The following is a 21,900-nucleotide window of genomic DNA, read 5'->3' on the forward strand; positions in this document are numbered from 1 at the left end:
TAAATGATGTAAATGTAAAATGTAAATCTTGTGACCGTAGGGGGCGCCATTACGTTGATTTGAGCCCCGCACACTTTTTATGGACTAATTTTGTCTCCACTTGTCCTAATCATCAGCCTTTGCGTTTCTATACACACACTCACACACATACACAGTACAGGCCAGAAGTTTGGACACACCTTCTCATTCAATGTGTCTTCTTTATTTTCATGATCATTTACATTGGTAGATTCTCACTGAAGGCATCAAAACTGTGAATGAACCCATGTGGAGTTATGTACTTAACAAAAAGTGGAGACCTGGCCTCCACAGTCACCGGACCTGAACCCAATCCAGATGGTTTGGGGTGAGCTGGACCCCAACAAGTGCTAAACACCTCTGGGAACTCCTTCAAGACTGTTGGAAACCCATTTCAGGTGACGACCTTTTGAAGCTCATCGAGAGAATGCCAAGAGTGTGCAAAGCAGTAATCAGAGCAAAGAAAGATAAGATAAGATAAGATAAACCTTTATTAGTCCCACAAGTGGGAAATTGCACTTGTCACGGCAGAAAGTGGACAGAAGCAGAAGGTAATAGCAGCAAAAACAGAGGTAATAGCATCACAAAAAATAACATAAATATGTATCTGTATATATGTACAAATTTACAATTTAAACAGTTAACAATTTAAGATAATGTGCCAAAGTGTGTGTGTTTGTCTGTGTATGTGTGGCCAGCTGTTAGGTCTTTGTTATAGAGTCTGACAGCGGTTGGAAGAAAAGACCTTAGAATATAGACCTAGAATATAAAACATGTTTTCAGTTTTTTTGTTTGTTAAGTACATAACTCCACATGTGTTCATTCATAGTTTTGATGCCTTCAGTGAGGATCTACCAACTTTTAAATGGTCATGAAAATAAAGAAAACACATCGAATGAGAAGGTGCGTCCAAACTTTTGGCCTGTAATCAGAAGGTTGCCGGTTCGAATCCTGATCCGCCGAGGCACCACTGAGCAGAGGACACATCTCGTTGTGTGCACCGCGTGCTGTGCTGTGCGTCACAATCACTTCACTTTCATATAAAGGTGGTCCCCGTTTTTCCGCGAACGTAAATGCTTTCAATGAGTCTGCCAACACCCGGCCGAGCCGCCAGGGGGCGACACCGACGGCAGCCTCCGCCGTTTGCCCTGTGGTCAGCAGAGAAATGAGAGGCGACGCCAGGCGCTGCCTCCCAGCCGAACACATTCTCCAGCGCCGGGGGAGGTGAGCCGCTCCGACGCCTCACGTCGTCAAACCGGCTCTTTAAACGCTCGTTATTTCGACGGAAACGCCGCCTCTTTATTAAGCTAACAGAGCTGCTGGAACCCCGTTCAGGAAGTGGACATCTTGATCTTTTTTATTTTATTTTTTATTTTTATTGTCGCTCGTACTATTTATTTACTATTTTTGACTTCGTGGTTCCGTCTCCAGGACAGTGACTCGTTTTGTGTTCGCGGTCCCGCGTATTTTAGCCGGGTTGGCTAAAATCCCAGTCCTCTTCCGCCGCCAAAACAACTTTATCGCCGGCGGCATGTCGCCGCATTTGCGTCGCTAGGTGCGCGGCGTCGGGGGATTTCGCGACAATATTGCAGGCGTCTCAGGACGCGAACCGGTTCATGCCTCCATCACCGCACTCTCGGTTCCCGAAACCAGTTTCTGTAGTCAGTCACCTTCCCCAACTTGACTTTCTTTGTTTGGGTGTCTCCCCCCCCTTAACCAGAGCGACTTACAATCAGTAGTTACGGGGACAGTCCCCCCCTGGAGACACTCGGGGTTAAGTGTCTTGCTCAGGGACACAGTGGTAGTAAGTGGGATTTGAACCCGGGTCTTCTGGTTCACAGGCGAGTGTGTTGCCCACTAGGCTACTACCACCCCTTCCCCGCCCTGCGTTGTAGGACACGTTGGAGACCAAGACGTCCACGAGTTGGAGTTGAAGCTCTGATATGGAGGATGACGTCAGACCGCTCCTGGGCTCAGTGCAGGCCGGAGACACCTTCCCAGACCTTCTGGACCCGAGGGGAAGAAGGTGCGCAACCAAAGATTTCTCTTCACAAATGCAAAGTATTGTAAATGATGACAAACCAGGTTGTTAAAAGATATGTAGTTGATTGACTTTCTTACTTCCTGCGTGGAGAGTGTTGTTAGGGCATCGTTGGAAAGTGCCGCTGATTTAATCCAGTTTGGCATTTCGCAAGCAGAGTCAAGGAGGCATCATTATTAAATCCCCAGGCCTGGTACAGAGTCGAAAATGAAATGTGTTTTAAGGGTGTGAGCCTTCCTGGAAACAATTTTTTTATTATTACCTTTCCACGTAAGAGGGCTGTAGGTCCATTCACATGTACTTAATGAAATGTGCCTTGGTGCGCTTGGCTGCAGCCTATTTTGCAAAGTGAAAATAGGCATGAGCTATTGCTCCTCTGGAATTGTGGTAGAAATAAGTTTGAGTCAGAATTGGTGAAATTACGGGACATTTTAATGCATTTATATTTAATGTGGCTGTTTTGTTACGTCGTTCCTTCTTGCCCAGACCGTTCCACGTTGAGCCCAGGAACATTGTGGACGAGGCATCCCAGGGGAGAGTGTCGGCTGAGGCCTCAGCCCTGAGCAGTAGGGTGCATTACTACGGCCGCCTTACCGCTTCTTCTGACAGGCTTCTAGTAAGTTGGCTTCCAGATTCAGCCCACGTATACATTTACATTTCTTCATTAAGCCCACAGTCTTTTGGTTTTGAAATGTACAATTTCTTTTTAGCTAAATGGGTATGAAGAACGGCTATAGATTACAAAGCACTGATGTACAAGGAATGTACTCTCTGGACAAGAGTTCTGTTAAATGCCGTAAATGTAAAACAAGGGTTGATGTGACCTGAATATTGTTCTGTTCTGGTCTGCCAGGTACAGCAGAAGCTATTTTTTTGTCTTGATTCAAAGTTTTTTTTTTTTTTGTGGCTTGTAAAAATACTTGTGAAGTCTCCTGCTCAGAAGCCTAATGATAATTGTACATCTTTGGTAGTAACAGAACTGGGTTAAAAGGAGTTTTATGACATGTAGGTTATTACCATCCATTAACCACCAAAACTTGGAAAAACGTGATTTAGCCTTTTACTCTGAAATTTTGCAGAGTAATTTCCTGCTATATATTTTTTGGTTAAGTGCTATTGTTACTTTAAATAAATCAGTCAAGTAGTTGGAACATTTGTGAAATTTCCAGACATTGATTTTCCTTTACTTTTAATGCATGTGGCATTTTCGTTAGTCTCTGGTCTGATTTCTGTAAACTCAGGACATAAAGTTGCTTAGCCATGAACTATTGTGCCATGTGACATTATGCTGACGTGAGATTGCAGCACGTGCTACTTTGCGTTGAATATTTGCATCAGAGTTTCCAGATTACTACTCTCCTGATGTCCATATATGTGAAATAATGACTGATACTCCTTTTTTGGCACAGATTTATTTGAGTCCACTGGGTTTTAGTTTCATTGTTTTTGACTTATCTTAACCAGGCTCCACCAGACCATGTGATTCCTCCGGCTGAAGAACTCTATGTTTACAGCCCTCTGGGAACTGCGTTCAAAGTCAAAGGGAAAGAAAGTCCTGTTAAAAATCCCAGCATTGTTACTATGTATGTAAGCCTGTTGTCACATGCATTTAAGTCACTAATTAAGCTCCATGGTCTATATATGACACAATTTACGTATAGATTTTTTTTCTCTACAGTTTTGCCATATGGAACACCATGATGGGCACATCTATATTGAGTATACCATGGGGAATGAAGCAGGTACAGCTATTTAAATTACTATGCACCGGTACTAACCTCTTCTACACAATCGTTTTGTAGTAAACAAGCCTTTTGATCTCTCTTCATTTTAGGCTGGATTCACCTTTGGGATTATTATTTTAGTTTCAGTTGGTCTGCTCACACTATACTGCTGCTACAGGATACTAAAATCAACTAAATCCATACGTAAGTTGAGTGCTGTTATACTTTAGCGCTGGTTTCATACATGATAAAGAATCACAGGCCTGGTAACTAGCTGTAATTCTGAGAATGTGACACTACCTGTCTGCCACGTCAAATTAGACAACAAAACTACCGACTGAAGCGTCGCAGACAGGCTGTACCATAATGTTTAGTCTGCTAGTGGTTAATGGATGTTTCCTTCCCTTTTCCAGCATATATTGACACATCTGATTGGGAGTTTCCTGACATCTGTAAATATTATTTTGGGGCTTTTGGACAATGGTCCAGCCTGTTTTTCTCACTGGTCTCACTAATTGGTGCTATGGTGGTTTACTGGGTGCTGATGTCCAATTTTCTTTTCAACACGGGAAAATTCATTTACAGTAAGTAATGTCGCCATTTAATCAGCATCATACCAGTATTACTTCCATTTGACTTGTAAACAGCCAATTGGTTTGTGTGCAAGTTTGTTCTGTACTGTAAATCCAAGATTCGGTCGAAGAATTTCCTCCAGTCTGTTAACCAGTTTTATTGCTTTTACTTATAATGCAATTCTTAATATAGGAATGACCTCCTCAATAGCTCAGTGCTGTGCTGGTTTTCCCCCCTCCGCCTCCAGATTACGCTCATGACGTTAACATGTCAGATACAGACTTTGGCACAAATGGTTCAGATAGAGGTAAGGACTCTATATTTGTGTTCAATAAGGTGAAACATGCATGAAATTTGATGTCAATATTTAGAATTTCAATATTTCAAAATATTTCAGTGATTTGTCCCTTTCCGGAGTCTGATCATGGTGGTAACTGCAGCATTGGTGCCTTCTACGTGAGCAATAATGCCACACAGCCGACAGTGTTTGACCAATGGTGGAGTAAGACCAACACCATCCCATTCTATCTCGTCATCCTGCTGCTGCCTCTGCTCAATTTCCGCTCTGCTTCCTTCTTTGCCAGGTTCACCTTCCTGGGTAGGGAAACTATTTATCCATCCTAATGTCAGTGGGAAGTAGGCCAGGCCGTGCTTTTTGAACTGCTTATATTCAATCACACAGGTACTCTCTCTGTGGTTTACCTCATCACCTTGGTCACGATTAAAGCCATTCGCCTTGGATTTCATCTGGAGTTCCACTGGTTTGAATCCACAGCATTTTTTGTACCAGGTATTACAGTTGTTATTTGGGTTTGAAAATCATACCTAGGCCATCTGTACCACTGTCTTAGGTTACCTGGAGATAATTATTCTGATGTGATTTAAAGATTCTGTTTAAAATGCAGTAAAAAATAAATACCATCAAGATGGTTTCATCTCACGCTTTGACTTGTCTCCTTTTTAGAATTCAGACCTCTGTTTGCCCAGTTCACCGGTGTTCTTACTCTGGCTTTCTTCATTCACAACTGCATCATCACCCTAATGAAGAACAACAAGCACCAAGAGAACAATGTTAGTCCAGCCCTAGCCTACTATGTCGTGTTTCACCATGTAATGTAATGTTTTTTTTTTTGTTTTTTTTAATTCCTGGTTTCTGCAGACCCTTTAAAAGTCTTGAATTTGATTTTTCCAAAATGAAGGCCTTAAATATAATTAAAAAGACTAGTAATCCTTAGATCCAGAGTTTAAAGGTCTGAAAAATACTGCAGACCCAATAAATCAAATGAAATAAGCCTCAAATCAGTCAGTAATCCACCGGTCACTGCAGCACACGCATGGATATGACCAGGGGCTGTTAATGCCCTGTGTAATGTCCATTTTGGTTGATGCCCATGATGCTGCCCAATCCACAATGCTGTCCTGGGCAATGGCCCATGTCGCCCATATCAAAAACCACTACTGGAAATGATTCACAAATAGTACAAACCAAAAAAACTGTAAACTATAAAAGAAAAAATTTGAAGTAGGAACAAGCAGGTTTTTACAGAAGAGAGAACTACGGAGAAGTCTCCACAGTTGCATTTTTATGCAGGTCAGACGGAAGCCTTTCTAAGAAACTACTTAGATAAGGTCTGATTCAACCTAGTCAGCTTTGAAATTAATTTTACGTTCAGTGCATCCCCCTCCCCTTCTCCCAGTCTCGTTGGGCTGTCTTGCTTTAGTTTAGGTTTTCTTTGTTCTTTGACATAATGCTGGAATTTTTTTTATTATTAACAACAGTCAACATATAACCACAGTCCTATATTGGGCCCGCGCTCTCAAATAACGATATATATGATTACCATAAAGGTCTAAGGGAAAAAATAAATATACAAACAAAAAGCAAAAATGTAAACTTAAAAGAGACCCATCCAAAAGTGGCCTATCCAACAAGGCTTTGAACTGGTTTCCATCTTCTTTCAAAGATGTGAGTCTTCAACTGTAGTTGTGCTGTCAACTGTTCCATTAAATATGATTTTTCTTTTTTGTATCCACTGTGACAACGTGGGTGGTTCAGGTTTCAACCAATAAGTTATCATTTTTCTTGCAGCCATTGGAAATAATGTTTTAAACATTAGAAACATCAATGTGACCTTTTGAAACTATTTATATTCAAACATTATGGCTTAATTCCACCAGGTAACATGCAAGTAACTTCAGCCCCAAACCACTTTCCTGTTGTTGGTAAATTTGCTGTGTTCTACCCTCTACTCAGGTGCGGGATTTGTCTCTGGCCTATCTGTTGGTGGGACTGACGTATCTCTACGTCGGAGTGATGATCTTTGCTGCCTTTCCATCTCCTCCATTGTCGAAAGAGTGCATTGAACCAGTGAGGCTTTCCGGTTTCTCTTGACCCAGCTAAATTGGACTATTTTACATAAAATATCAAGAAGATTCATATCCATACTGCTGAATGTATAATGTTCCCCACTTGTAAAGCCAAAAAATGGCCTTATACTTTTGAATTTCTTGCAGAACTTCCTGGATAACTTCCCCAGCAGCGATGTGCTGGTGTTTGTGGCTCGGGCTTTTCTGCTGTTCCAGATGACAACTGTGTACCCTTTGCTTGGCTACCTGGTGCGAGTTCAAGTAATGGGGCAACTCTTTGGCAAACACTACCCTAGGTAGGGGTCGTACAGGAGACTTGGTCACTTTTAACTAGGGGTGGATGATAACATAACTTCACGCTATCTGCTTAGTTCTGCACTCATTAATATATTAGATTAACATTACAAGTGTTTTATATCTGAATGGTAAAAATACATATAATATTTCTGCAAGTAAATTTTAAAAATAACTATTTACATGCCAAATAAATTGCTAAATATGTATATTGTTTTTTTGTCCAGTTTTTTTCATGTCTTCACGCTCAACATTGTAATTGTTGGCATTGGTGTCCTCATGGCGAAGTTCTACCCCAACATTGGCTCCATTATTAGGTAAGGCTGTACACAGGTTACATTGACCCACAATGCTTCATAATGTTGAGAAGCAAGTGATATTTCACATCTCTCCTCCTCCTCAGGTACTCTGGAGCCACGTGTGGTATGACCCTGGTGTTTGTGTTCCCTTCCCTTGTACATATGATCTCTCTGAAGCGCAGTGGGGAACTCCGCTGGCCTTCAGCCCTCTTCCACAGTCTGCTTATCATACTGGGCATTGCCAATCTGATCGGCCAGTTCTTCATGTAATGGCCATTCTGTGCTCCATTGCTAGAAAAGAGACACTACTACTCACCTGAACAAGAAGTGTCCCTTTCGAGCTGCAAAACTGGTTCATAAAATGGACACTAATTGCAATGAATGAAGGAGCCTATGGGTGTGTGTTCATTTATATCAGTGTGGCTTTCCACTGGACAGATGCACCTTTTAGAGTTGAACAGTGTAATGTTTAAGCACTAAACAGATGTTATGTTTAGTATTGCAAAAGGACATTTTAAGGCCATTAAATAGATTTTCACTCACACACAGTTCTTCTGATTGACACTACTCACTAAAGTCAGTTGACTTTTGCTTTTTTAATTGTTTCCCAGACTTTAATTTTTTTATTTTTTTTTTAATGGTGTCCCGCTCACTTGAAACAGTGTTCATAACGTGTGATCCTTATGAAACTATTGCAGTGTCTTATTGGAATGACCGATGGATGAATAAAGGGATTGTTGTCTCAAGAAGTACAGGAAAAAATGGGGGTTATTCAGCAAAATTAGATTTCTCAGCTGGTGAAATTCAGCCAATAGTTTAGCAGTAGGTGGGGGTAATATGTGTGTGATTTTTATTTATATATATATTAACGCCACAATTTTATTTGCTTCAGCTGGGAAATCGTGCTTTGTGGAACAGCTCTTTGGACCATTATAACTGTGATACTGCAAGCTTTCCTTTTTAAAATGCTGCTTTTAATGTGAGTGAAATTCAGTTTGCACAGATGATGTATATTGCATTGCCAGAAGTGTGTTTGTGGTAAACTATGAGCTTTTAGATACCAATATTAAACTTGTCGTTTTACTAAACCTCAGTTGCTCTTAGATCCGTGTTTTGCATACTTAAATTTTCAAAGTGTTAATCCTGCTTTGTGGTCGGGATCAGAATTGAATGCCTTGAAGGCTTATACAACAAAAAAAATATTTGGAAATTAATGCTTTGCATTAGAACATTTAAAAAGTAACTAAGAATTAATTACTTGTGGAGAATAACTCTGTCACTGTATGAACTAATAAATATTTTGAAATAGCTTATCATAACTGCCCATCTTATATGGATAAAGCAGAAATCAAGATTAGTCATAATGCACAGAAGGGAGTGATGAAGACTCCAACTCACCCCTGATGTATAGTGTATTTAGTTTCTCTGAAAAACACACACAAAAAAACAAGGAAAATAGCGACAAGCCAGGCAGGTAGAAGGACCTGAATGTTATTTACAATGTCATAATAAATATCTACAGAATGCCTCTAAAAAAGTACAAGAAGACATAAATCAAGATTTTGGTTGGACATGACATCACTTGTTGATATACTATATGTCTATATTTTGCACATCATAACACTTTCAGTACAGTGTTCTGGTCCACTCCAATTTCACCCAAGATTATCTTAAAATGGTTAAACATTGAGGTGGTCTCTCAGCTTCACAGCTGAAAAGGACCAATGAGCAGTGTGGGCAGTGGCATATTCCTCAGATATCTGCAGTATGTAGTTGGCCCATCAACCCCATCCTGAGATTCATCTAAAGAGATCAGCATAGTCCACATTGCCCGATTTCTGTCCACATGGATGCAGAAGCAGCTCTCTACCAGAGGAAGTAAGGGGCTCAACCTGGATGAGAAGACACAGAGTGTATTTAATGTCTGAGCATTTAAAAAAAAAAAAAAAAAAAAACATTTTTACTGAAACGGTAATATCCAGCAGTAACAGGTTGATGTGGTACCTCGTGGTATTCGACTAGGTCAGCCAGAGATGAAAATTTGAGCTGGTCTCCCAGCAGCATGTAGCAGCTATCTGTGGCATCAATGAGAAAGTGCTTGAATCCTTCGTCTGTACCTTGGTAGGAGAGGACGTAGCCCATGATCCTCTCACTGACACGGACAAGAAAGTGCCCTGGATCCTTTTCACTAAGTAAGCTCTCAGCTTCCTGTCGTGAAATGATTCCTTAAAAGAACAAAATCTTACTGTTACAAATTATGTGAACACATTTTCTCTCTTATACATCATTCTTACACAGGACTGAGCAAAAACTTATTAAGCAGAGATGGATGAGTACTGAATATATTGGCCTGAATGTATTCTGTTGTATATACAATTTCCATTGTTTAGAAGACTTAAAACATAAAATATGTTTCAGATAAAAAACAGCTGTTTATATTTTCTTTTGCAACACTGAAATAGAATAACATGAAAACGAAATGACATCAATTTGGACGAGTCCACACAATCAGTTAACAGCTACATCAGAAAATGCACTGAAGTCTATCAGCACACGATCCAATCAATACAAAGTGCTTTGAAAGGCTGTTCATTAAACATATGAAGACCCCGCTGCCCTCTACCCTGGACCCATTGCAATGCGCTCCATGAACGATACCATCGCCGCCACCCTGCATCTGACCCTCACCCACCTGGATATTAAGAGACACATAAGCATGAATTCTGTTTATAGACTTCAGATCAGCATGCAACACCATGATTCCTCAGCACTGGATCGGGAAACTGAGGCTGCTAGGCCTGAACACCTCCCTGTTCAACCAGATCTTGGACTTCCTGACTGAAAGACCTCAGTCTGTCCGGATCAGGAATAACATCTCCAGCACCACCACACTGAGCACTGGAGCTCCTCAGGGCTGTGTGCTCAGCCCAATGCTGTTCACCCTGCTGACTCGCCATGTACTGCAATGCACAGCTCCAACCACATCATCAAGTTCACCGATGACATGACCATGGTGGGTCTCATCAGCCAGAAAGACGAGTCAGCGTACAGAGAGGACTCATGGACGGACAATCTGTTTCTGAACGAGGACAAAACTAAAGAGATGATTGTCGACTTCAGAAGAGAACAGAGGGACCATTCTCCACTGAAAATCAATGGGATCTTGTGTGGAGATCTTCGGGTTTCATTGGGTGCATTGGGTAGCGGAGCGTGAGGTGGGTTCAGGGCTCACCAGGGGGCTCTGGGCCCTTGTTGAGTGGAGGAGTTTTGATTTGTAATGATTTCTTCCCTATAGTAATAGCAGGGCCTTTCCTCCTCTCTTCGTCTGCGTTCGTGGGGGTTAATGGGCCGTGTGTATGTTTGTGACTGATTTGGCATCTAAAAATATCAAGTCCTGACGCCCCTAGCCCACCAGGTGGTGCCATTTCCATGTCTTGTCTGCCCTAAATTGTCCTAAGGAGTATTAAATTCAAATTTCACGTTTTAGTGTATTTGTCACATAGTTATACACCATACAACTCACAATGAAATGTATCCTGAAACGCAGTTATTTGAATGTTCAAGTTGAACTATTTTCAATTTAGATTCTAGATTTGCTTAAATCAGGTAAAATTAAGTAAAGCGCAAGTAAAAAAAAAAGAATTTAATGTTTAACATGAACAATTAACACATACATATATCACTAACTATCCTTAATTACATCACTATTTAAGTTCAACAAGAGCTCATCATAGGAAGTGTGACAATGCTGTTTGAAAATCCTCCCTGTAGTCTTAACTTAAGGTGTGAAATACTGTGAAAATGAAAATTATAAGCCCAACCTCACCATGAAACCAAGTTGCGATGCGTTTCTGGTCGTTTTGGAAACCAGCTCGCAGGGGCATTTGGTCCTCCCGAAACCACTGGATGATGTGATCGCGGCTGGAGGATGACAGCGAGCGCGATACCCCAGGCTTCCTTAAAATGCAACAACAGGATCTGCTTTAGACTGATGCACATTTTTTTGACTTCTTTGTCTAACTTTTCCATAATGCCTCAATTTCAGTGTGTGTGTATTTAAATGAAAGACTTTGACAAAAATTCTTTAAAGGTCCCCTATTATGAACAATTCATTTTGTGAGATTATTTAACATTAATTCTAGTTCCTCTAGCCTGTCTATGGTCCTGAGGGCTAGAAATTGTGACATGTCCTTTGGCCATTCTGCTTCACCGTTCAGAGCATGTCATAAGGGGGAAGGTTACCTCCTCTTTGTCATACTTTAATCAGCCCAGAGAATTCCCCACCCCTCCCCTAAAAAAGTAACTTCACTTGGCCTCCAAATGTGAAAAGCATTCCAATTGCTTGGTGATTAGTTGTGAAAATGTGCACAAATGTGTAGAAATTTGAATTTTGAAAAGGAACTTCAGATATAGCATAAGCAAAATATAAAAGCATAAAACATAAAAATATTAAACACACAAAAGACTCAAAACCAGACTACAGACAGACTCACTGATTTATTGCATCACTGGCTATGGTGAGGTTCCTAGGTTTGGGTTTGGGTGGCAGGGGTGGCTTCTCCACACCAAACACTTTGCTCACGGCCGCCACACGGCCATGCTCCAGTGCCCTCACAGAGCGCCTCTTGTGCTCTTCCCTGGCCTGTTTGGCTATTGACCTCCGGCGCAGGTCAGCTGCTTTGGATTTCCGTACTGTAACAACACACATACTGCATATAGTACACCTACACATTCTCATAAAATACACATTCCCATAGTGCCCATATGAAATGAGTCTCACATGTGTCTCGCCAGGCCTTGTCCTCCTTTTCTTGGACTTTCTGGCTTTTTTGTACATCCTTCAGGTCCATATAGATCTGCTGAGTGCGCTCCTCCTCCAGCTTGCGCAACTCCTCCTCAACCCTGCGCCTCTCCTCTGCTTCCTTCCTCTGCCAGCAACAAAACCCACTGGTCAGTGTGACTCCCTTCCTCCCTTCATTTCTGCATGAATGGGCCCATCACTCCTTCATTTATGATAATCTAAAATAACACTAAACTAAACCAAGGTCACTGAGGAAATAGGAGCAGAATAGTGGCCTAGAGGCGAAGGAAGTGGACTCATGACTGAAGGGTTGCGGTTTCAAATCCCGAAATGTCTAGGTGCCACTTAGGGGACCTGGAGCAAGGTGCCACTGCTCACAAGGTGATGGGTTAAATGCAGAGGACACATTTTGGTGTGTGTACTGCCTGCTGTGCATCACAATGACAAAAACACTTTCACTTTTCACTCTCAGTAACAATGCAAAGGGACTCATCGATACTGTAGAATTTAACTGGAGAGCATTTGTCATGTCCTCAAACATGTGCTGTACAGAAAACAGACCACAAGGTTAGTGTAAGTGTAGCAGGACGACCGGTGATGTAAATCCAGTAGTTTGGGTGGCTGTGATAGCAGACAAAACTGGCTGGAGAGAGGCGGTTGAGGAGAGGGGGGGGAGAGAGAGAGAGATGATGGACAGAACAGGGAGCCCAAAAATGCTAACTGAGTTCAATCAGGCCTTAAACATTACACTCTACAACTTTTTTTATTTAATTACAGCATAATTTTGAATGTACTGTATTGCCATTTTTAAAAAGGCTGTGAACTAGATCCCTGGTGGTCTAGTGGTTAGGATTGAGCATTCTCACCGCCGCAGCTGAGGTTCTATTCCCGGTCAGGGAAGGTGTGTAAGATTTTCCATCTCCCTCCATCCATCATCATATCCCAACACCCATCCTCACCACCTTCTATTGAGGGACCATTAAGAGCATTCTGACCAGCTGCATTACTGTCTGGTTTGGTAACTGCACCACATCGAACCGTAAGATCCTACAGCGGATATTGAGGACAGCTGAGAAGATCATCGGAGTCTCTCTTCCCTCCACAATGGGCATTTTTCCCCACACATGCTGCATCAAGAAATTCACCAGCATTGCGAAGGACTCTTCACCCTCCTACCATCTGGAAAAAGGTACCGAAGCATTCGCGCCCTGACTGCCAGACTCGGCAACAGCTTCATCCCACAGACCACCAGACACTTGAAAACTCAGGGACTTTCCACTCTGGACTGACAGACTCACTCACTCACACACACACATACTCTCAAACTTGCACTACCTCTGTTATAATGTAATATTATCTACCTGTAATATTATCTATTAATGCACCGTTCCATTTTGCACATTTATTATTAATCTTTTTAGCGCTGTTGTCTACATGTTTTTTGTTAAATGTTACTCTTGCACTGCCTGTGTCCTCTGTTTGCACTTTGTGTAACTCAGTTTGTCTGTGTTGCACACGTGCACTTTTTGTCAGTATGTACATTATTTCACTATGTACCGTCTAACATGTATGTAGGTGAAATGACAATAAAGCTCAACTTCAACTATGTGCACTTAAATACCTAGATTTTGTTGAGCATGCCTTACACTTTCTGTGCAGGACACTTGTGGACCACACAGCCCGTGTTTCCATTTAAAAATAATGTAAACGTGCACACAAATGACACCTGAATTGGCCCTACAACTCCTTCACTTGCCAACTCAATAATTTTGGAGGAATTGTCTCTGCCTAGAGTTAACAGGAAGTTAAAAGTTGATCACAGCCAATAATGCATTATACTGGACAATCAACTGCCACAGTTATGATGTCTAGGTGAACCTTCGCCTACCCACATAGAGGTGGAAGCCCACAAACTGGTTATATGCTTTGTGAAAGGTGTTGCACAAATTCATCTTCCTGTACACCCCCTGTGGGCTGTCCCGTCAGTGACTGCTTACTGTTTGAAAGAGACAGATGCACCGTTTCAGCCGGCATGTCAGCAAGGCTCAAATTCTTTCCGCCGATGAGTATCTGTACTCGCTGCTTTTTAAGGCGCACTAACCAGTTATGAAAATATGACATCAGTTTACCTCTTCTTTTCACCTATCCCCCCGTAGCAGTGCTAAAGGAACAACAGACAAAACCACACAGAGACCAGGCACCTTCAGCTCATCCTCTAGTCGCTTCTGCTCCTTAGCAGCGGCCTGTTTGGCCTCCTCTTGTCTCTGCTGTTCCCTAAGAGTAGCAAGCACCTCAGTGTCCAGGTGCACGGTGGAGAACCTCTTTTCCAACTCGGCCTCTTTCTTTGCCCTACAAGCAGAATAAAAAAAAAAAAAAAAAAAAAAAACGTTAACACTACCAGACATAGGTTTGGACACAGCTCCTCAAATATGGGACTTAAATTTTTTAACATTACAGAACAAAACTGAAGACACAGGTCTATGAAATAACACACGTTTATACAATAAACAAAACTATGAACATTTGAGTTCTCCAAAGCAGAGTGTTTGCTGTGATGGCAGCATTTCACACTCTTGGCTTCTCCAACAGAGATGGTTTTCCAACTGAAGGTTTATACTGAAGACTTTTTTATCATTCACTCATGTTAATGAGCATCTCATAAAGCGGCTTTTGATGAGGACAATAGTGAACAAAGCAGCCATGAAGGTAAAAAAAAAAGAAAAAACTGAAAAAACAGATTCATCAAATATACTTCACTTTCTCCTGCTACAAAAATACTAAATATGTTTTCCTGTATTGAATTCTTCAAAATGGCCTCCATCTTAGTCTCCATAACCACGGCAGAGTAGCAGAAATTTCACCACAGGGATATGATGTGGCACTTTAGTGTAAATCCAGGATGTGTTGGGAGCATGGGAATAAATGTGATGAAGCTCATATGCTGCAAACAGGGGCCTGATATTAATTTCTTCCTGTATTTTATGTCTAACCACTCAGTATTAACATCTAAGAGAGAAAGTCAAGGCAAGGATACACTAAGTTATATTAACATTTATACTGGGTCTGCAGTATACAGCCTGGTCAGTGATAAAGGCACTGTATTGTATCTAATTGACTTTCGCATTTTTAAGATGCCAAAAAAGATGTCACCCTATATCAGTCTGAGTATAGTTGAATCTGTTGCATTTGCTGCCTCTGGTATTCGAGGAGTGAACAGGCCTCTTGGTAAAATAAAGAGTAATTCTAAACCTTAACTCAAGGTCAACAGTCAACAGTGTCAAAGTATGCCTTTTTCCTGGGGCGTCAAATATTTACCACTGCCATGGGTTCCTCCAGCCCTTCAGACCCCACAACAGACCATGGTGACAAGGAACAGGAACTTGCATGGTTTACGCACTATTTGGCCATGTGCATTTGAAACCCAGGGAGTGCCTTGTGTCAACAACAGGCCATTGAACAGTCAGAACTAAAAGAAAGTTTAACTTCCTGGTTCTGAAAGGTGCATATTAATCGCCCAAAGCCTTAGGTCAAGATTTCCTACAATCTTCACAGGACTTCAACAATGATGTCAGGACGCACCAACATAAACCTCATTGTGATAAATATGTGCTTGGCTGAGAGTGGAGGAAGACCTGCAGAGTAAATATGGAATAAAGGTGCACAGTCCCTTAAATGTGGAGCCAGCCATAAACCAGCGCAGCTATATAACCATATAAACATGCATGTGCTGAGTCAGTCTACACGTTTCATTTAATTTTTTTCTTGCTTGCCATTTATGGGTATTATTCACAGGTATTCAACATTTTGCACGTATTTGCCATTTTACTCATGCTTGTCTCGTTTTGTACTTGTTTGTCTCGTCTCTGTCTTAATTGAAATATCCTGAATAGACTTGAATGGTCAACAAGCTGTATACTCTGTATATTGTTGTACTGACAATAAACCTCTATTGAATCTTGAATGTAGAATTGCTGTTTTATTCAAAGCAAGTGTCTTGTCTTTCAGTGCAGCCATCAAGACAAAATGGCTAATAAATCTGATTAAGACTGAGGTGTGTCCCAAGTGTATTTTGCCCTCCTATTTTGGTGCCAAAGAGCATCTGATTAGCAGAAGAAGGAGTGCATGTGAACATTACCACACACCTGAGGTCCTCCGCCTCCTGCTGGGCCTGGCGAGCCGCCCTCTCGGCCATGATCTCGTCACATATCTGGTCGTAGGGCTTGTCATTTGGATGCTCACCCATTACCCAAACCCACACGTCATTATCTGAGCCAGGCATCCAGGAAACGCTCTTCCCTGCAACAAAAAAACACAACCAACAATGCAAAAAATATCACGACAACCTCTGCTGCCTTCGTTTAACACAACTGAAAACAGCACAATAGGTTGACTGTGCGACTTGATTCTCTGAAACCAGTTTGAACAGCTATTAGTCCACTTCCGCTCTGTTAGATGGAACTCCAGCTGTCGTAAGCGCATGTTCACACCTTTAATCCGCTTCTGCACGCCACCCTCGCCCTTCTCCAGTCGCGCCTCTCTCTCCTTCCACCGCCGTATCTGTTCTTCCCGCATCTTAAAGAACAGGATCTGCTTCTGCTCCTCGTTGAGCTCAGCAAGGAGCTCTGGGGCAATGAACATGTCAGTCAGGATCTGCTGGAGCATCCTGCCTCGGTCGTGTCACCGCGTCTGACCGACAAAAACGCACACCTGGGATCACAAGAATCTCCAAAAAGTGGAATTTACGATCCTTGTGAGGTCTGACCATGAGGTGGGTGCCTGAGGGAGAAAGACATAGAAAGACATGTGAATCAGAGTGAATCTATACATCTATGTCTTTGTGCTACACTTTGTATTAAACACACACAGACATACACAATTGAAAAATTTTAAAGTCGAATAAAAATCAAGTTGATGGCATATTTCTAAGTCTGTTGCGATTCAAATATCTACAAAGGATAAATATAAAAACGTGGTACAGGGAATAACTTGACTGTGGCTGACACTGATTTCACAACTTCGGAATATCTGACGCCGAAGCAAACACTGAGCTGAGGTAAGTAAACACACATTTTAACACCCGGGCAATAAAACCCGAACTCACCAGCTCCACAGCGAGTCAAACTGTTCCGCCGACGCGCAACATCGGCTGGAAGTGAAGTCTGGAGCGTCCGAAAGTCCTGAAGTCCTGTTTACTCACCGCCGGTTTCTCAAACACGCAGAGGCGCGTCATGGTTACGCGCAGCGCGCGCCACACTATACAACACGCGCACGCGCACACACGCACTCGCGCACAAACACACACACACTCACACACACACACACACACACACACATGCATACAAACATATCTACAAACACACACACACGAACACATACAAATACACACACGCATACAAACACAAACACACGCACACATACAAACGCACACACACGCACACATACAAATACACACACACACACACAAACACACATACACACACGAACACATACAAACACACACATGCATACAAACATATCTACAAACACACACACACGAACACATACAAATACACACACGCATACAAACACACACAAACACACGCACACATACAAATACACACACGCATACAAACACACACACAAACACACGCACACATACAAACGCACACACACACACAAACACACATACACACACGAACACATACAAACACACACATGCATACAAACACACACACACAAACACACGCACACATACAAACACACACACGCATACAAACACACACACAAACACACGCACACATACAAACGCACACACACGCACACATACAAATACACACACACTCACAAACACACACAAACACACATACACACACGAACACATACAAACACACACATGCATACACACACACAAACACACGCACACATACAAACACACACATGCATACAAACACACACAAATACACGCACATATACAAACATACGCACACACACAAATACACGCACACACACAAACACACACACGCATACAAACACATCTACAAACACACACACACATACACACACAAACACCCGCACACATACAAACACACACCCAAACACACACACGCATACAAATACACACACACAAACACATATACAAACACACACACATATACACACAAACGCACGCACACATACAAACACACACATGCATACAAATACACAAACACATATATACACACACACACACACATACAAACACACACACACATACAAATACACACACACAGCTCTGCATATCCACTGCATTAATGTCCATGGATGAGAGAAATACTACTGAAGGAGTTGATGTTATTGTTTCTGAACATTGTCCAGAAATATGACGTGTCCATAGAGGTTACACCAGAAACAGTACAACTCAAACACACACACATATACACACACACACACACACCTGGAATGAGTAGGTGGGTATGAGTAGATTTATCTTCTCCACTCACTCTCCAGTGTTCCTCACAATGACCGACAGACAGCAGTCAGACGTTCTCACTTTAGGTTTCCTGGGAATTTTCCCCATGTCTTTCCAGATTTCTGCACTGGGTGGCAGTCGTGTTAAATAAACCTCCAGACTGCATGAATTCAAGTCTTCTGAGGCTGCATCTCATCTGAACGTTGAGGCATATTTTGCAAAAACACAAAGCCATAGGTGTTTTTTGTGATAAGGCACAAGATAAACAGTAAGCCCTCTAAACTCAACCAATTCTTCACAGCAGTGGTGCAGACATTCGGCAAGGACAACCATGAAATTATGAAATTACATATGTAAGCAAATTATAGTACGATGCTATGAGATGGGCTTACTTTTTTAGGTTTTTAGTGAGCCTCCATCATGGTCCCCCTTTTGTAAGCCTCCAATGAAGCGGGTCATTAGAATTCTATTGAGGAGGTTTGTGTAGGCCAGATCATTTCTTTGTGTTCTAAAGCAGGCTGTGAAATATATTTAACTTTGGCACTCGGCGCGGGGACCATGAAACGTCAGAGTCAAAACAGAGCAAAATGCCTCTTTCTGTGCTTGTTGAGAGGGTGCGACAGGGTCTGTCGCACAAAGTTTAACCGTTTAACCGGGACTGGCTATGAAGAGGTCATCCGGGAGCAGGAGCCAGACAGGGACGGAACAGGAACCTGATTTGGCTAACAGTGTGTCTAACCCAATTGGATGTTAGGTTTAGAAGTAGAGTTAGGTTTAGGCCGTACCATGGTGGCTTTCAGAGTACGCACGCACACACGCGCAATCCAATTTGGGTAGGGACAAGCCCGTGTCGTACGGGCCAGGAGTGGAGGCAATGTCAGAGGATGTGATGTAATCGGAAAAATGCAACAGAACAGCAACGTCATGGTCAAACATTAATTCAAACCAGAGAGCGTAGTCAGACAGGACTGTCATGTAGTCATGGCTGAAGGTAGTCTTCCTTTTTTACTATTTTTTTAAACCTCAGCAACGTTTGTACGATGTTGTAAAAATGTTTGTGACAGTTATGATATTCCCCTAATTGAGGTGATTATTGCAATTCTGTAGTCGAGAGCACAAAACCTCCTAGTGTTTTTTAGTGATTATGCCACTTTGGAAGGGAACTGTTTGACGTGCTTCTCTGAACTGTAATGCAGGTTAGAAAAAACGGTTCAAGGGATAAATGTGTGAAAAGAATGTTGCTGTTTACGTATAACCGATTGAATCTTTTTCTTTTTTTTTAGCTCCCCGTCTGTTCACACAGAAGAAAATACATCAGCCTCAACCTAGCTTAACATTTGCTCTGCAAAACATTCATTTCAGAAAGGTTACAAGGAATTAGCTCAAAGGCAACACTCGCTTCCTTGGCTATAGTGGAGCGGAACTCTATAATTTTGCCATGTTTATACAGCCACCGATCTTATCGTTTCAGCTCTTCGAGACTGTTTTGGACATGGTATCACGCGGTAATTGCTAGCTGCCTAAGACAGTTTGTGCTTTGCTGAGTGTTTGATGTCAGCGTTGGGAGACTGGCTTGCATGGCATGGACATTCCAGCACAGGACCCATGAGAGGGACGATTTTGCACAGATCCACTGTTTAGCCACATGGGAAGGTTAAGGGAGGCACTATTTAAAATCTTGTGTCTCATATCCTTCCAAAGAAGGATATGAAATATGAAAAATGCATAAATGGAATAAGAGAGACATGATTCGTCCCACAAGTCAGAGCACAGAAAGGCAAAAATCCTGTGGAGAAATTTTGTGAACAATCCTGTCTCATATTAAGTCATACCTAGAGCATCAAGCCATATCTACAGCAGGGTAGATATGCAAATTAAGGTAATCATTAATTTTCTCTCTGCTGGTGCTGGTTGCTGGTTTTCTTATCTTGTATTGCACATCAAAGTCATGTCGGTTGGGTTGGCCTTAAATATTTACCTCAAACTTGTCCTGGGTCGAAGTTAAGCTCCAACAAAATTTGTAAAATATTCACTCAAATCATGAAAATGCTTTCATGAGGCATAGTACGCAGCAGAAGTAAGTCTCCCAGATTGCAAATCTTCAGAAAAAAATATCTACAAATCCTGTGGTTTCAGTGCAGATTACACTTGCTGCAGCAGTCAAGAAACTTTTAAAGGTATGTTATTTAGAGGTGCTGTCATTAGAACTGCTGGGCAAGAGAAGTTTCTGCCAACACAGGCCCACCAATAACCATCAAGGAGAAATAACAACGATTACGCAGCATTTTAGCACAAGCCAGCCTTCAATGTCCATTTAACTGCCTCCCCTGATGGACAATGCACCACCTGACAATCTCTGGAATTTAGTGTCATGCAAGCACAGCCAAATTCATGTACGTTTATTTGGATCATTTATGTCTGAGCAGCAGCTGTCTGGCCTGTGTGTGTCAAGCTCTGGATCTCCTTCCATCTGTACGAAAGGAGAAGCCTGGACACGGAACTGTTTGGAGATGAAGTGAAGTACCATGCAGTGGCACGTCTGTAAAGGGACAAACAGGAGAAATGTCTGTCAGGATGGATGGTTTAACCCCAGCGCGACAGATACATGCGACAACATGCCTGGTTTAGATCATACAGTATATAGACATGAAGGAAATGTCTGTATTTTCAGATATATCTACATGCAGTGCTACATTTTTACCATTGATAAACCTTCCTGAAACATTCATTTGGTTTCATGATAATTATTGTAAATATGTTTGTTCTATAATGATTTGCACTGTTGTACTGGCACACTTCAAGTCACGTTTCATTTTAAGCGAAGCAGAACAGAAATGGCAGTAATTACTGCGTGGGCCGTAATCGAGTCTACACTTGTCTTGTTTACGTAGTCGGTGCTCAGACGGCGTCCATCAGGACGGAGGGACTGCGGGCGAGGAGGCCGTGTGCGGCGCAGCAGGACACAGCAGCTTTATTGTTCACATGCAGGCATCATTGCGGGCAAGGTCAACGTAATTGACGTGATGGAGATAATCTGTGGCGCGACATATTTCAATAAACTGAGTGATAGAGTGGAATCTCCCTTTTTAGCTGAGGGTGCACTACTGATCCCAAAAAAGAAAGGCTACTTCATATAAGTTCTATACCTCTTCTCAGTCCTGTAGTTTTTGTTCCACTATTTACAAAGCTTCTAACAACCAGCAAGATGCACTTTGCGTGAAAAGTAGTTATTCACAGTGGTTTGCCTAGCGGGTGAGGATGTAGACCCGTATTCGAAAGGTGCCTGTCACAACTACGTGCTGATGGGGTAAGAAGGGCAGAGACTGGACATTTTAACACAAAAAGGAATTTAATAA

The 21,900-nt window shown here is 42.0% G+C and overlaps 2 protein-coding genes across 4 annotated transcripts; one reads left to right on the forward strand and one right to left on the reverse strand.

Moving 5' to 3' along the window:
• The first annotated feature begins 1,134 nt into the window (after positions 1–1,134).
• Positions 1,135–7,858, forward strand: slc38a9 (solute carrier family 38 member 9). Of its 3 annotated transcripts, none has more exons than XM_028975026.1 (15): positions 1,135–1,242; positions 1,860–2,044; positions 2,546–2,675; positions 3,524–3,642; positions 3,738–3,801; positions 3,894–3,987; positions 4,197–4,367; positions 4,604–4,663; positions 4,754–4,954; positions 5,039–5,146; positions 5,321–5,427; positions 6,611–6,724; positions 6,871–7,019; positions 7,245–7,334; positions 7,421–7,858. In XM_028975026.1, exons 2-15 carry the CDS (start codon positions 1,962–1,964, stop codon positions 7,584–7,586), a joined length of 1,656 nt encoding a protein of 551 aa, XP_028830859.1. In that variant the 5' UTR covers positions 1,135–1,242; positions 1,860–1,961; the 3' UTR covers positions 7,587–7,858. The 3 variants fall into 3 exon arrangements, with proteins under 3 accessions (XP_028830859.1, XP_028830860.1, XP_028830858.1); XM_028975027.1 differs by having other exon boundaries at positions 1,145–1,242; positions 1,914–2,044; XM_028975025.1 differs by having other exon boundaries at positions 1,162–2,044.
• An 852-nt stretch (positions 7,859–8,710) lies between these two features.
• Positions 8,711–17,442, reverse strand: sh2d4a (SH2 domain containing 4A). Its single transcript, XM_028973678.1, has 10 exons — positions 17,219–17,442; positions 16,825–16,893; positions 16,605–16,739; positions 16,260–16,413; positions 14,319–14,466; positions 12,097–12,244; positions 11,810–12,008; positions 11,143–11,273; positions 9,321–9,541; positions 8,711–9,208 (listed from the first exon to the last, which is right to left on the reverse strand). The coding sequence occupies exons 2-10, from the start codon at positions 16,880–16,882 to the stop codon at positions 9,116–9,118; spliced, it is 1,287 nt and encodes a 428-aa protein (XP_028829511.1). The 5' UTR covers positions 16,883–16,893; positions 17,219–17,442; the 3' UTR covers positions 8,711–9,115.
• Between the last annotated feature and the right edge of the window lie 4,458 nt (positions 17,443–21,900).

The sequence above is a fragment of the Denticeps clupeoides genome, chromosome 3 (assembly GCF_900700375.1).
Source record: "Denticeps clupeoides chromosome 3, fDenClu1.1, whole genome shotgun sequence".
Taxonomy (NCBI): domain Eukaryota; kingdom Metazoa; phylum Chordata; class Actinopteri; order Clupeiformes; family Denticipitidae; genus Denticeps; species Denticeps clupeoides.